General features: G+C 46.0%; 1 protein-coding gene across 8 annotated transcripts in view; it reads left to right on the forward strand.

Moving 5' to 3' along the window:
* PDE5A (phosphodiesterase 5A) overlaps window positions 1–13732 on the forward strand; it is a 124462-nt gene that overhangs the window by 36079 nt on the left and 74651 nt on the right. The window contains exon 1 of one of the 8 annotated variants that reach the window (XM_081021905.1): window positions 1727–2396. The exons of 1 other annotated variant lie outside the window; for it this stretch is intronic. In XM_081021905.1, coding sequence (XP_080878031.1) covers window positions 1798–2396 — 599 coding nt within the window. In that variant the 5' untranslated portion in view covers window positions 1727–1797. 6 more of the 8 variants (XM_081021904.1, XM_081021911.1, XM_081021906.1 and 3 more) reach the window with 6 other exon arrangements.

The following is a 13732-nucleotide window of genomic DNA, read 5'->3' on the forward strand; positions in this document are numbered from 1 at the left end:
GACCCTCCAAGGGACGCAGGAGTAACTGGGGCATCCCTCCAATTCAGAGAAAAGTAGTAGTTGTGGGGGAAACCACAGAGATGGAGTAGAGCCTTCCTGTCCTGATTCTGGGTCTCCCAAAAAGCATCTGCTTGATCCCTGTGGGAAACAGGATGTTGGATGGGCCTTTGGGTTTGATCTAGCAGGGCTCTTGGTATGTTCTTATTATCCACAGTGCTTTCCTTCCCAAGATGCAGAACACACAGTGCGTGCATACGCAGTCTCTGCCTCACACACAGAGCTCATTTTACCATCGGTCTTTTACATAAACAATAATTGTGTAAGAATAAGTAGGATACCATCAGGATTTTGCCTGGACTAATGTACAAGGTTCAAAAGGGGGGAATGGATGTACACTCAAGTCAACCATCTGAATAACTTCCAAGTGTAAATGTAGAAACTACATGAAGCATGCTTTGTCACAGACTGCATACACATCATACTTAAGCCACACTGCTCTTCCTAAAGAATCCTAAGAACTGTAGTTTTATCTCTCACAGAGCTACAACTCCCAGCACCCTTTACAAACTACAGTTCCCAAGATTCTTTGGGGGAAGTTGGGTGCATACAGCCTCAGGCTTCAGCTGCATGTAAAGCCAAAGGAACCTGCAAAGGTCAGAGGTGGAGGTGGCTATGCCCCCACTTTCCTTTTACGTGCATTCACTGTTAAGTGCTTTCATCCTTCATATTTAAAGCACATTCAGGTAAACACATTTATGCTAACATTAAGAGATGTGCTTCCGAATGGCAGATTCAGCCAAATGGAAGCAGTAAAATGTGGGCTGATTGCCAGTAAATAAGCACAGATTCCTGTTCATCAACACTGATGTATAACCATTTTTAAACTAGTGGTCTACATCTTCTTGCCATGTGGCAAAGAGACTCCAGCTACACCCCTTTTGTTGCCTGGGTGTCTTACAAGATCCAGTAATGTGATAAGGTTTTTCTCACCACACAGCAAGATCACTGGCTTAATTGTACCAACACTAAGTCACTATTTGGCCAGCTGCCCTCTGTATTCACCGCACGGCTGGGCTGACTCAGAGTATGCAGCAAAACAATTGTGTCAAGGCTGGCATCGTAAACAGGAACATAAAGTAGCTGGACAGCAAAGTGAAAATGGGTTGGGATAAACTATCGGGAAAGAATGATGGAACAGACGTTTAATTTCCATTAATGATTAAACTTACATTACTGCCAACAGAGGAGTGAGCTCTGGCAAAATAAGGAACGTGTTTTCTTTTTAATGCCCGCATCTCCTTGAAGTGTAGAATCTAGCACTCTGCTTTGGGGACATTTTCATACAAGAGATTTTTTTGCAGCTTGCCCAGTGTACAACAGCTGTGCCAATGACTGAGAGCCAAGCAAACAATGCGTTTTTCATTATTTTTCTCTCACACTTATAGACTTCAAACTTGACCACAAACTATGTTACAGGGACTCACTTGCGTTCTGGGGGCACTTTCATACAAGACGCTCAATAGTAAGAAGCCACTGTGCCCCCTATTTTATCCTTCTGTCATTTGAAGGGGCACTGCCTGGGTTCAGACCTTCCACACCTACCCCTTCCGTTTCCTGCCCGATGCATTCACACGTGCACACCGCAAGTCAACAAGCGCTCTAGGCGAGCGGCCTATACGGAAAAGCAAAGGCTCTCCGTGCCTGCCTGCACGTGCCATCAGGGGCTGTAGGAGGAAACGTTTGAACCTTCTTTTCTGATCTCCCTGGAAGAGTGACACGCGATCGCGGGAGGCGAAAATGAAGGTCTTGAGGAGAAGGGGCAGAGAGAGAGACAGACTCGCCCTGCAGCATTCAGCGCGGGCTTTTGCGGGCAGCGACAGCCGGAGGAGGAGGAGGAATCCCTCCTTGGGGAGCTGCGGCAGGCGCGGCGCAAGAGGTGGAACCGGCCGCCTGGCACGTCGGGGGCTGGATCGCCGCGGGGGAGGAGGCGTGGCGCTGGCTCGGGTCCGGGTACCGCGGGAAGGCACCTGGGAGCCCTGGGACCAGGAGATAGGCAGGGCTCCCGGGGGCGGGGCAGGGTGGAGACCTCGCGGCTCCGGCGCCGGGATCCGAGCGCGCCTCGGGGATCGCGCCTTTCCAGGACTAGAGGAGAGCCCGGGAGGGCGCGGAGGGGGCGGGCTGCGGGGTCAAGAGGTGAAATCCGCAGCAAGCCGTAAGGAGAGGAGCGGCCGGGCAGGCATTGCGATCGCCTCGCTGCCGTCAGCGGACGATCTCGCCATGGAGGGCAGCTGCCACCCGCGGCTGCTGCAACAGCAGAGCAAGGAGGAAGCGGTGGAAGCCTGGCTGGATGACCACGGGGACTTCACCCGCTCTTACTTCGTCCGGAAAGGGACAAGGTAAGAGCCACGCTGCGAGGGGGACGCCGTCGCGCCAGCAGCGCGGGGTAGGTGGGTCGAGATCTCCCCTCCCCTTTCGCAGGAGCGAAGCCTCGCTGCAAAGCTGGAAGCAACAAACAAACAGGCGCTCTGTGTTGCTGCCCGAACCCTTCCCCGTGCAAATAATTCTCCTGGGTTTCTCTGCGGTGCAATCTGTGCCGTCGCTTGGCAGGCTGTTTCCCAGCTCCAGTTAAGATCTCTCCCCCATCCCTCTTTTTGGCTCGACAGATGGAGCCGTGACCATTCCCTTCAGCGCCTTGTTAGAGCTACGTTCACATAGGGCAGCAGCAATGCTCCTGTCCGGAGACTGAAATAATGCACGCTGCAGGTAACATTCAGGCGTCTGTTGAGAGCGTTTCCGAAGAATGACCCCCGCTAGCAGAGCCACGAAAGAGTTGGGTACAACTTTTGCTAGATGCACGCGAGACTAGATCCCTGCGCGTAAGGCCGAGCTCCCCAGCGCGCAGACCACGAGGGCTGCGCGTTGGGCTTGCTGCTGTGGGGCTAACTTCCGAGTCAAAGTGCATAGGAGCGGCCTGCTGAACGCAGTTCCATGGCTTCACAGCTCCAGTGAAAAATGTTTAGGATGCCGCTCTTTCGGAGTAAACACACCCTGCAGAGCTAGGATGCAGTTCTCGTGCGCTCTTTCTTGGGAAGTCTGGAATAAGCCGCATTCAGCTTTCAATAAAGAAGCACAGGACACGCCTGTCAGTCCACTTTTGCAGCCAACAGGATCTGCAGATCCCTTAAGACGGTGTGTTCGCACATCGGCTTCCAGTTCCAGTGAGGGTTACCGGCTATTTACTTTAAGACCTACCCGGTTGTTTGTTTTTTAACTGGTTCCTTAATAACATCCCCATATAATGCAAAGGACTTTCTTTATTTTAGGACATCCCAGTTACGTGGGATCCTAGTGAAGATTCCAGTGGGTTGCAATCTTCCCTTGGCCCCCCCTTTTTTGGGACAATTTGACAACTGTAAAAGCGAATGGGATTATTTTTTTCTTGTTTGCAAACTCCAGCCATCCACGGGCTGGCGAAAAGCTTTAGAATTCATTGATAGGGAGACATTTATTTGAGTATACTGAAGGTATTGGATGAGAGGATTGTGCTTCAGTTTCACAACCACGAGACAGTAAGGGAGAGTGAGTAGAGCCTGTGAATTGTCATGTAGGTAGGACCTAAGGTCTGGGATGGGGGAACCAGATGTTACTAGACTACAGTTCCCATTATCCATGACCATCCAAATCAAAGGTTATATGCAGCTTTCATGTTTTGAGAATGAAATCCACTTTGTGGTGGTTGTTGTTTAGTCGTTTAGTCATGTCCGACTCTTCATGACCCCATGGACCAGAGCACGCCAGGCACTCCTGTCTTCCACTGCCTCCCGCAGTTTAGTCAAACTCATGCTGGTAGCTTCGAGAACACTGTCCAACCATCTTGTCCTCTGTCGTCCCCTTCTCCTTGTGCCCTCTATCTTTCCCAACATCAGGGTCTTTTCCAGGGAGTCTTCTCTTCTCATGAGGTGGTCAAAGTATTGGAGCCTCAGCTTCAGGATCTGTCCTTCCAGTGAGCACTCAGGGCTGATTTCCTTAAGAATGGATAGATTTGATCTTCTTGCAGTCCATGGAACTCTCAAGAGTCTCCTCCAGCACCATAATTCAAAAGCATTGATTCTTCGGTGATCAGCCTTCTTTATGGTCCAGCTCCCACTTCCGCTTACTTCCTTATGTTTAATACCCTTATGTTTCAACACAAGGTGGCCTAGATGTTGTTTCCTGGCTGCCACTCACCCAAGTACCAGTAACCCTGGGAAGCTGGAGTAGCTTCCGCAGAGTAGCATTCCCAAGTGCCTGCAGACCACACAGGCTTTCCTTGGGGGCTTGGCCACGGAAGCCAAGGTCTTTCTGCTGGGCTAAAATGGGCTTAGATGTGGGGAGGCGGGTTCGTGAGGGCGCAAACCGTGGTGTTTGGCGGAGGCTGGGGAAGCGGTGCCTCCTCGCTTTGCTGCCAAGCGATGGCTGCGATGAGGCGATCCATGGCGAGAAGTTGGTAGCGCAACTCTGCAGAGAAGCCCCTGTCGGCGAACGAGGCGTGGCTCCCGCTCCCCGCCAGGGGGCAGCACTGCGCTACACGCCGCTGTAGTGACTGCCCAGCCAGGACAAGAAGTTTTCCCTGGGAATTTATTCTCCGCGAGGGTGGGTTTTATTTTGCCTTTTTTCTCTCTCCCTTCCCCTTTTTGATGCATGGGGGAAGGACGGGCGGGATGCTGTTCCGCCAAGATTTACTGCCGAGATAGATCAAAGCCGCGCGCCTGGATTCCCTCCTGGCTCCTTTTCTTGTTTGACATGCTGCCTTTCGGAGACAAAACGAGGTATATTTCCTCCCCTTCCCCTGGAGCGCCGAGGACCCGCTGCTCGGCCCGCGGGATCGCGGCTATTTTTAGCAGCGGAGTCAGGTTTCCATTTTGAAGGGTTATAAACAAAAGAGCGGACGGGACGATGCGCAGAGAGAGAGAGAGGTTTCCAGAGCTCCCCGGTGGAGAGGCAGGCGAGCAAGGGAAAAGTCTCCCGGCCTCCCTGCGCTGTCCTTTGGGGCGCCTCGGGGATCGCCTCTTGCATCGAGCTCGCCCTGCGCCCCGCTCTCTCCAGGGCTGCTCTCCAGGGCTTCGCCATCTGCTGCTGCTCCGCCGGCTTCCCGGATCCCTTAAGCGGCGAGGGATGGGCTTTGCCTGACTTGGCCGCGGCGGTGCCTCTCCGCCTGGGATGGTGCGGTAAGGCAAAGAGGCTCCCATCAATTATTGACTCGCAGGTTGCTCGGGTCACTGCCTCCCATCTGCGTCTGGCAAGCTCCTCTTCCTGCTGTTTGCCTTTTCTTTTCATTTTTTTAAGGTTCCCTCAACAGGCAGGCTCTTCTCCTCTATGCCCCCATCAGAGATTTCGAGCCCAAATAAGTAAATAAATCAGAATAGGACTTTAACCTGGGAGCGCGAGGCTGTGATGCTAGCAGAGGTGTCATTGCGCCTGATCTGCAGCGCTTTTACTTGTTTGGAAGTAAGTTACTGCGCTCCTCCTGCGCGCGGTTGGAAGATTTCTTGAAGCCCGCAGCATTTTGGGGAGGGGGAGGGAATGCAGCCTCTTATTCACGCCGCTGATACTTCAGCGGAAGTTACTTCCGTGTAATGTGTTGGGGGTTTATCGCCGCCTGCAAAGGGGAAGTGTGGAAATGGGGTGAAACTGCAGTGGAATAACGCTGATGCTTTGTGGTAAGAACTTTAGACAGGAATGCTCTAATAGATTAAACCCCAAACATAGCAGCTGTGTAATATTTGGCACAGGCTTTCAGAATCCTTACGTGCAGTTTTATGTAGTTATAGGCATAATGCATCTAATGTGTTCCAGGTCATGGGGTCAAGTGATCCCCTTCTGTCTTCCATTCACTTTGGTACATCATGCCACTAATGATACTGGCAACCGTTCTTAAATGCACCCATATATATAGTGAATATGTACTGTGTGAGGCTTACCACATTTGGATGTTCATAAATTCTGCTCTTTATGGTACAGGATATAGTATAATTATTGCGTGCATAATCATTGGAGCAGCATGCTCTGATTTGCGTATCAATCTGTTAAGGTTCTGTTGATTAATAATCGGGAGCTGATTTTGGTTAGTGAAGCTGAGAGGAAAATGCACAGATACACATATTTTAGACTGTTTCGGTTGTGGTGTGTACCTATTACAGGAAATGGAAAAATAATGGTTTTTCTTACTTAACTGTTGGGGGAAAGAAATGGTTAAGTTTTAAATTATCTCCCAATTTGTCAAAATGACATTGATACCTGACCTTTCAGTAATGTGCTAATTTACTTTAATTCTGTTAGTTGATTAATTGACTGAAAGGCAGACAATCAACTAAAACAGCATTAAACTATGCTTTGGTGTATTTTATATGCGGCTGTCTTTATTAGCTGCATTATCTATTGATAGGCATAGACATATTTAATGCATATGTGATCCCAATTATGTATAGTTTAATTGTTCATATTACAGTATTACACGTTTTGCAGCCTAGTGGGATCTCTGTCTAGATATGTATAATGCTAGCATATTATAGGACACCTTTTCTTAATGTCAGACAGGGACCTTTTAAGCTACCCTTGAGAAATACCAGTTTTTCAAGCTAAGATACTTCCTTTATAGGCTGATTATATCAATGTTACCTTTGAAGTAAGTCCTTCAGATTTGATCGTGACTTAATCTGTGCAATCCTATAAATTTGTACCAGAAGCAAGCCCTACCGCATTTAGCATGGCATACCTCTTAGTAAGTGTGTTTAGATTTGTAGCCTTAGAAACTGAAAGTTGTTCCGAATTGATAAAAAATTGTGTTGGCTTGTTGTTTTTAGCCCATGAAGATGGATGAATGGCCATTTTTAAATGCTGGGAATTGTTTTGTGTTGGTCGTAAAGATACATTATTGCTAAAGCTTAAGTAAAATGCTATACCGTATTCCTAACATGATCACAGTCTCCTGTTTTTAACTTTAGGGCTTGTTTGGAAACACCCTGTAAGGCTCTACTGTGAGTTCAGAATTGTTAACAAAAATTGTGTATGTTAAATTTGGTGGAAATCAGTCTTCAAAACTTATTTTATAAACTTACAGCTGGGAAATGTGGAAGGTGGTTCATCTTTTGTATATCTGTTTGAAAGTTAACTGTTTGAAAATAAAAGGGTGTGTTTCCATCTTAAATAATCTTCCAAAAAGATACCTATTTGTGCATTTTATAATGTTGCATACTGAAGTCATGATAATACCATGGGGGAGGCAGTTTGAAAGTTGTGGTCAATGCATCCGATTAAGTCCAAGGTCAAACGCTGCTGGCAAGGTATTCAGATATGTCCAGCGAATGTTCAGCAGCTAGTATAAACATGCTAGATTTTTGCAGCAATTCTGAATTCCATGTTGATTAGCTGGACAGATTGATGGCTTATGGGAGGCAGAGCCTGTCCTTTTCTTCTGATAGCAACATGCTTTCTTATAAATGACAACAGCTTGGTGAGGAGAGTTGTGAGAAGTTAGGAATGTAAATTTTTTAACAACAAATGGGACCTGTGAAAAAAGTGTTGTGACTTGGAATGCTCCTGTTCAAGATACAATACTCCATTCCATTCCCCAACCCTCCTAGTTTTCAGGCATTTTTTAACCCCTGACGGCACTGTGGGTTAAACCACAGAGCCTAGGACTTGCCGATCAGAAGGTCGGCGGTTCGAATCCCCGCCACAGGGTGAGCTCCTGTTGTTCGATCCCTGCTCCTGACAACCTAGCAGTTTGAAAACTCGTCAAAGTGCAAGTAGATAAATAGGTACCGCTCTGGCGGGAAGCTAAACGGCATTTCCGTGCACTGTTCTGGTTCGCCAGAAGCGGCTTAGTCATGCTGGCCACATGACCCGGAAGCTGTACGCCAGCTCCCTCGGCCAATAAAGCAAGATGAGTGCTGCAACTCCAGAGTCGGCCACAACTGGACCTAATGGTCAGGGGTCCCTTTACCTTTACCTTTTACCATCAACATTCTGTGTCCACTGAGCATGCTCAGTTTTTGTTGGACTGTTTTAGGGGTTTCCTCCCACCTTTGTTTCCCCACCACTGCCAAAGGATTGTGTACTACTGCAAGATTTGGGGCTCACCTGAGAATTCAGATACCTTTCTTGTGTGTGAATGCTATTGTTTTTTGACCCTTATTCAGAGAACTGATTGAACCAATTTTACCAAAGAGTTTCATTTTTTCAATTGACCTACAGGTACTTACAAAAAGAGTTCCTTCCATTGCTTACACAACTATGGATTTACAAGTATGGGTCGTCAAATCGGCAGGTGGTCTAGGGGAAAGGAACATTCAGAAGTGATGGTTTCCAAGATTTGCTCATCAGGCGGGCAGGACATTGGAACTCAGACTTGGGGAAAGGCTGCCGTATTGGGGCGTTTCAGTTTAGAGAAAGAAAAGCAAGCAAGGGGAGTAGGGGGTACATGAAAGAGATGCGTGGCCTGCTGTATTGCAGGGGTTTGGACTAGATGATCATCAGGGTCCCTTCCAACTCTACAATTCTATGATACTATGATTCTGGGATGCATGGTATGGGGAAGGTGGATAGGGAGAATTCCTTCCTCCCTCTCTCTCTCGTAACACTAGAGCTCAGAGCCATCCAGCAAAGCTGAATGTTGGAAGATTCAGGGCAGATGAAAGAAAATGCTGCTTCACACAGCACATAGCTAGAACTATGGGTAGCGATCAAGGAGGACGGCATTAAAATAGGTTGGACAAATTCATAAATGGTCAATTGCTACTAATCACAATAGCTATGTTCTTCTTCTGCTTCTGCTCTTGGAAGCATTCTGCCTCCGAATTGCTGTTTCTGGGGCTCACAGGTGGGGAGATTGCTGTTCCGCTCAGGTCCTGCTTGCGGGCTTTCCATGGGGCATCTGTGTGAACAGAACACTGAACAAAATGGGACAGTGGCCTCATCCAGCAGGACCCTTCCAATGTTCTGTTCCTGGGACACATTTTTTTATTTACGTCCTGTTTAGCACGTCTCCTAAAACCTATGTTATTTGTCCCGCTATCTGCTGTGGCTGAAACTGCCTGTTATATAATTTCAATGGAAGGGAAACATCAAAGAATAATGCAGTAAACCATGCAATTATTTACGTAACATTTGCAGACTAAAATATCCACAGCATACTGCTCATATTTGCTTGTGTGATTTCAGTGGCGTACATTTAGGCTTGGTTACAGTCACATGAATGATTGTGAAGACGGAGTCAGGGATAGACGCTCCAAACTACTAACATAGTAATGGTGATTTGTTTATGGGTAAATAAAAAATGCATGAAACCCAGTCCAATCTGGGTTTACTCAACAGTATGTTCCACTGTGTTCATAGGGCTTACTTCCACGTAATGGGTACAACCTCTGTGTTCTTGAGTTCTCAACCTTGGCATGTGCCAGCCTCATTTGTATAGAAAAGCGTCTGCAATCATTTTTGAAACAGTTTTGTCGAGAGTTCGTGTATTCTGATCCCATCCATATTATTCATAGGTAGGCTTAATTATATTCATTGGGGCTTTTCTCCCAAGTGTGTAGATAGGAGTGCAGCTTTGAATTTATAATATCAGAATCCCCACAGTGTACTCTTCAAATGGCATCTTCAGCATCAGAGGGACATCGCCTTCATGTTTTGTTTTAACTTTCTATGTTTCTGCTCACGGTTGTCACTTGCAGTTCATGTTTATCTTGTAATACATTAACTTATTTCACCCTAAGAGAACTAAGAGAGGGCTCCGGCATTGTATTTATAACTGGGCCTACTGAAGTTTAGGCTATATAAACAATTTGGGTGTGATTCTTTCCAGGCTATACATGTGCGGAGTAGGTTGTGTGTTCACAGTAATTTTAAAAAGCCTGCTTGACTGGGGGCGGGGGGGGCGGGTCAGCAGAGGTTTGGGATCACAGCCCCTCCTTCTTTAGTGAACAGACAGTTGTTTGGACTTGGGCTTAAAGTGCAGTGTACATAAGCAGTTCCACACACACAGAACATGGGGAGGATCAAGGCCGATACTTTAAAAAGTATTCAGTGAGCTTTTGGAGGAATTACTTTGTATAAAGATACTCCTTAAAGCAATTATCTTGGAAACCCATTTTATTTTTTCCTTTTTAAAAGGCCATACAACATACGTGAATTAACAGGACTTCATAAGAATCCATGAGATCACACCAGGAGCAGGGCTTGCTTTGGAAACTGGATCTCTGTTCCTGAATGTTTAGCATTCCTCAGTACAAGCTATAAGGCGGGGACTGTTCTTTGGCATGATGACAAGGCAGTTCTTTTACTGAAAGCCCACGAAAATATGCAGGATGCACAGTAGTACAGCTCTGGACCCCCACAGTTCATAGATCTTGCTCAGAAGAAGTTCTTGGTCATTTTGATACAGCGTAGCCCAGGGGTAGGCAACCTAAGGCCCATGGGCCAGATGCGGCCCAATCACCTTCTAAATCCAGCCTGCGGACAGTCCAGGAATCAGCGTGTTTTTACATGAGTAGAATGTGTGCTTTTATTTAAGATGCATCTCTGGGTTATTTGTGGGGCATAGGAATTTGTTCATATTTTTTTTCAAAATATAGTCCGACCCACAACTTGGTCTGAGGGACGGTGGACTGGCCCACAGCTGAAAAAGGTTGCTTACCCCTGGCATAGCCTTTGCCTATCTGGTACCTTCCATATCTTTTGAACTATAGTTCCCAGCCCCAGCCAGCATGGCTGTGTTGGCTGGAGCTGGTGAGAGTTGTAATTCAAAACAGATGATGGGTACTAGGTTGGCAAAGGCTGATCTAGCAGTATGTTCTGGATCTGGGTTTTTAGCATTTTCAGCCAGCAAAAAACTGCCAGCAAAAGTATTGGCTTACCCTTCTTTACCTATAAATTGGAATACTAGGATCTTTCTTAAAGACATCCCTTAAAGATTGCTCAGTGAGATGATGAATGAAAACCATCTCATTTTAATAACAGTTTCATTAGTCATTCAGTATTCCTCACCTTAGGTCCTAAAATAGATGTTCAGCACTGTGTGGAAGTGTAAGGAGGCCACGAATAACTGTACATATTCATTTCTGCAGCAAAAACAGCGCGTCCCTTCCAATAGATAAGCGTCCCTAATATGCTGCTGGAGCTGAAAATATGCTGCTGTTTTCTTCAAGGGTCTGGATTCACTTGGGACTGAGAAGGGAGTGCAATTTCGAAAACCCTTATCTGGGAGGGTACAAACATTCCCTCTGATGCACATGCCCTTGTCTCTGGGTCTGTCATTCTTCTCTGGCTGCCAATCACTTTATTTCAGCTTGCATCTCAGACAGCAGTTGATTCTATTTTCCTGATGTTTCTTTACATGAGGCAGGTGGTTTTAGGGTTTCTCAACAGGTGTAGCTGCACTGGGTATCACACTGCATGGGGCACCACAACTATGCTATAGAATGAAGCACAATTTTAGTGTTGCACAGGGTGCCCCTAATATTTGAGAGCCCAAAGTCCGCCATTGTACTTGATAATTTCTGCATTTTATTTGCTCTTTCACACAACAAAACAGCCACCTCTGCAAATCTAGCAGAATATAATGGAATCTGGCACCCATTTGTTTGTTAATTGTTTTTACAAAAGAATCTGTTTGCAACTGTGTTAAACCAGAAAAATGCAGGAGTAAAACTGACAAAATTTAGGCAGTGTAGCATCATACAGTTTTTCTGCACTTTTCATGGGTGAATCATGTGGGGGAACAGAAGTGCGTAAATGCTGGGGGAGTAGCAACATGTCCAGTGATGTTTATTGTGTCACACCTGGTGTAAAAGAAATTTAGCGGAACATGCAAATGTACAGTATATGTAAAAAAACCCCCATGGTTCCATGTTGTAACAGGTACTGTGGTGTTAAAGGAGTGTTCAAAATTGGGATAGAAGTGCTAGTATTGTTGTTGTTGTTTAGTCGTTTAGTCGTATCCGACTCTTCATGACCCCATGGACCAGAGCACGCCAGGCACTCCTGTCTTCCACTGCCTCCCGCAGTTTGGTCAAACTCATGCTGGTAGCTTCGAGAACACTGTCCAACCATCTCGTCCTCTGTCATCCCCTTCTCCTTGTGTCCTCCATCTTTCCCAACGTAAGGGTCTTTTCCAGGGAGTCTTCTCTTCTCATGAGGTGGCCAAAGTATTGGAGCCTCAGCTTCAGGATCTGTCCTTCCAGTGAGCACTCAGGGCTGATTTCCTTCAGAATGGAGAGGTTTAATCTTTTTGCAGTCCATAGGACTCTCAAGTGTCTCCTCCAGCATCATAATTCAAAAGCATCAATTCTTCAGCGATCAGCCTTCTTTATGGTCCAGCTCTCACTTCCATACATCACTAGTGGGAAAACCATAGCTTTAACTATACGGACCTTTGTTGGCAAGGTGATGTCTCTGCTTTTTAAGATGCTGTCTAGGTTTGTCATTGCTTTTCTCCCAAGGAGCAGGCGTCTTTTAATTTCGTGGCTGCTGTCACCATCTGCAGTGATCATGGAGCCCAAGAAAGTAAGATCTCTCACTGCCTCCATTTCTTCAAAGTAACACAGCCCCGTGTCTGAATGCAGCCTTAGTCTCATTATGAATGAATGTGCTCTATTCACTTGTGTCTGATTTGGATCTGAAGAGCTGTGTGAACAATTGGCGGAAGATATCTGGATATTACTGCCCATCCCTGCAGGAAGGAGAAAATATCTGTAGAAATAGACAGTGCTTTTTTTCTTTAAAAAAATGAAAATGTTTAGGGGTACTCTCATAATGACTCAAGAAAAATCACCATTTTATAGTTCAAATCGGGGGGAAATAAATACAGTAAATGGACAAAAGTACAAAGATTCACAAAATGTTTAGGGGTATGCGTCCCCCTGTGTCCCCCCAGAAAAAAGCACTGGAAATAGGGATGCAGTTTTGCAGTCTTTGAGGGCAAATCCAAATTGAATTCACGCTAGGAGCAGGAATACTGCATATCACATTTTATATTTAGTTAATTGGCACAAAATGTGCCTTTATAGGATCAACACTCTGTATCTGGAATATCACATATATTTGGCATTTCACCCATATTCAAACACGAAATTGGTTCAGCTTTTGGTTGTTGACCATCAGTTACCTTACAACTCAGTTTGCATTCTATGGAAATTACTTTTTCCATTAATTGAAAAAGTTTATTAAGGGCGGGGTAGAATAGACATGCTAATGAATTATCACTTTTGTTTCTTTTGATCAGATTTAGGAATGAGAAATATAGATTTTAGCAAGAAGCAGTGGTTAGTCCTGAATCTGAAGTGCAGGAGTTTGTTATAACTTGAGTCCTAAATTCCAGCAGATTTCATATAGTTTCTGTCTGTCTGTCTGTCTGTCTGTCTGTCTCTCTCTCTCTCACACATACACACACCCCTCCACTGCATCACTGCCACGAAGATGTGTCCCTGTCGGAATTCAATCCCTTTTGTGCCAGAAAGTGTGGTATTCTTTCTCTCAGTACTGAAGATTGTAGCTGGTTTCTATTATGCTAGTCCTGTTATTAATAACTCCCAGCTATGCAGAATCACAAGTTTATCTTTTCCGAAATGTTAGATTAGCATTTTTTGAAAAATGAGATTTGAAATTGCAAAATACTTACTGTATGTACAGTGCAATCCAATGTTTTGGGAGTGTTCCAGTGGTTACAGAGAGCTATGGTGATGGTGCAAGCAGG

Source organism: Podarcis pityusensis (genome assembly GCF_964106645.2).
Source record: "Podarcis pityusensis genome assembly, chromosome: 9".
Taxonomy (NCBI): Eukaryota; Metazoa; Chordata; class Lepidosauria; order Squamata; family Lacertidae; genus Podarcis; species Podarcis pityusensis.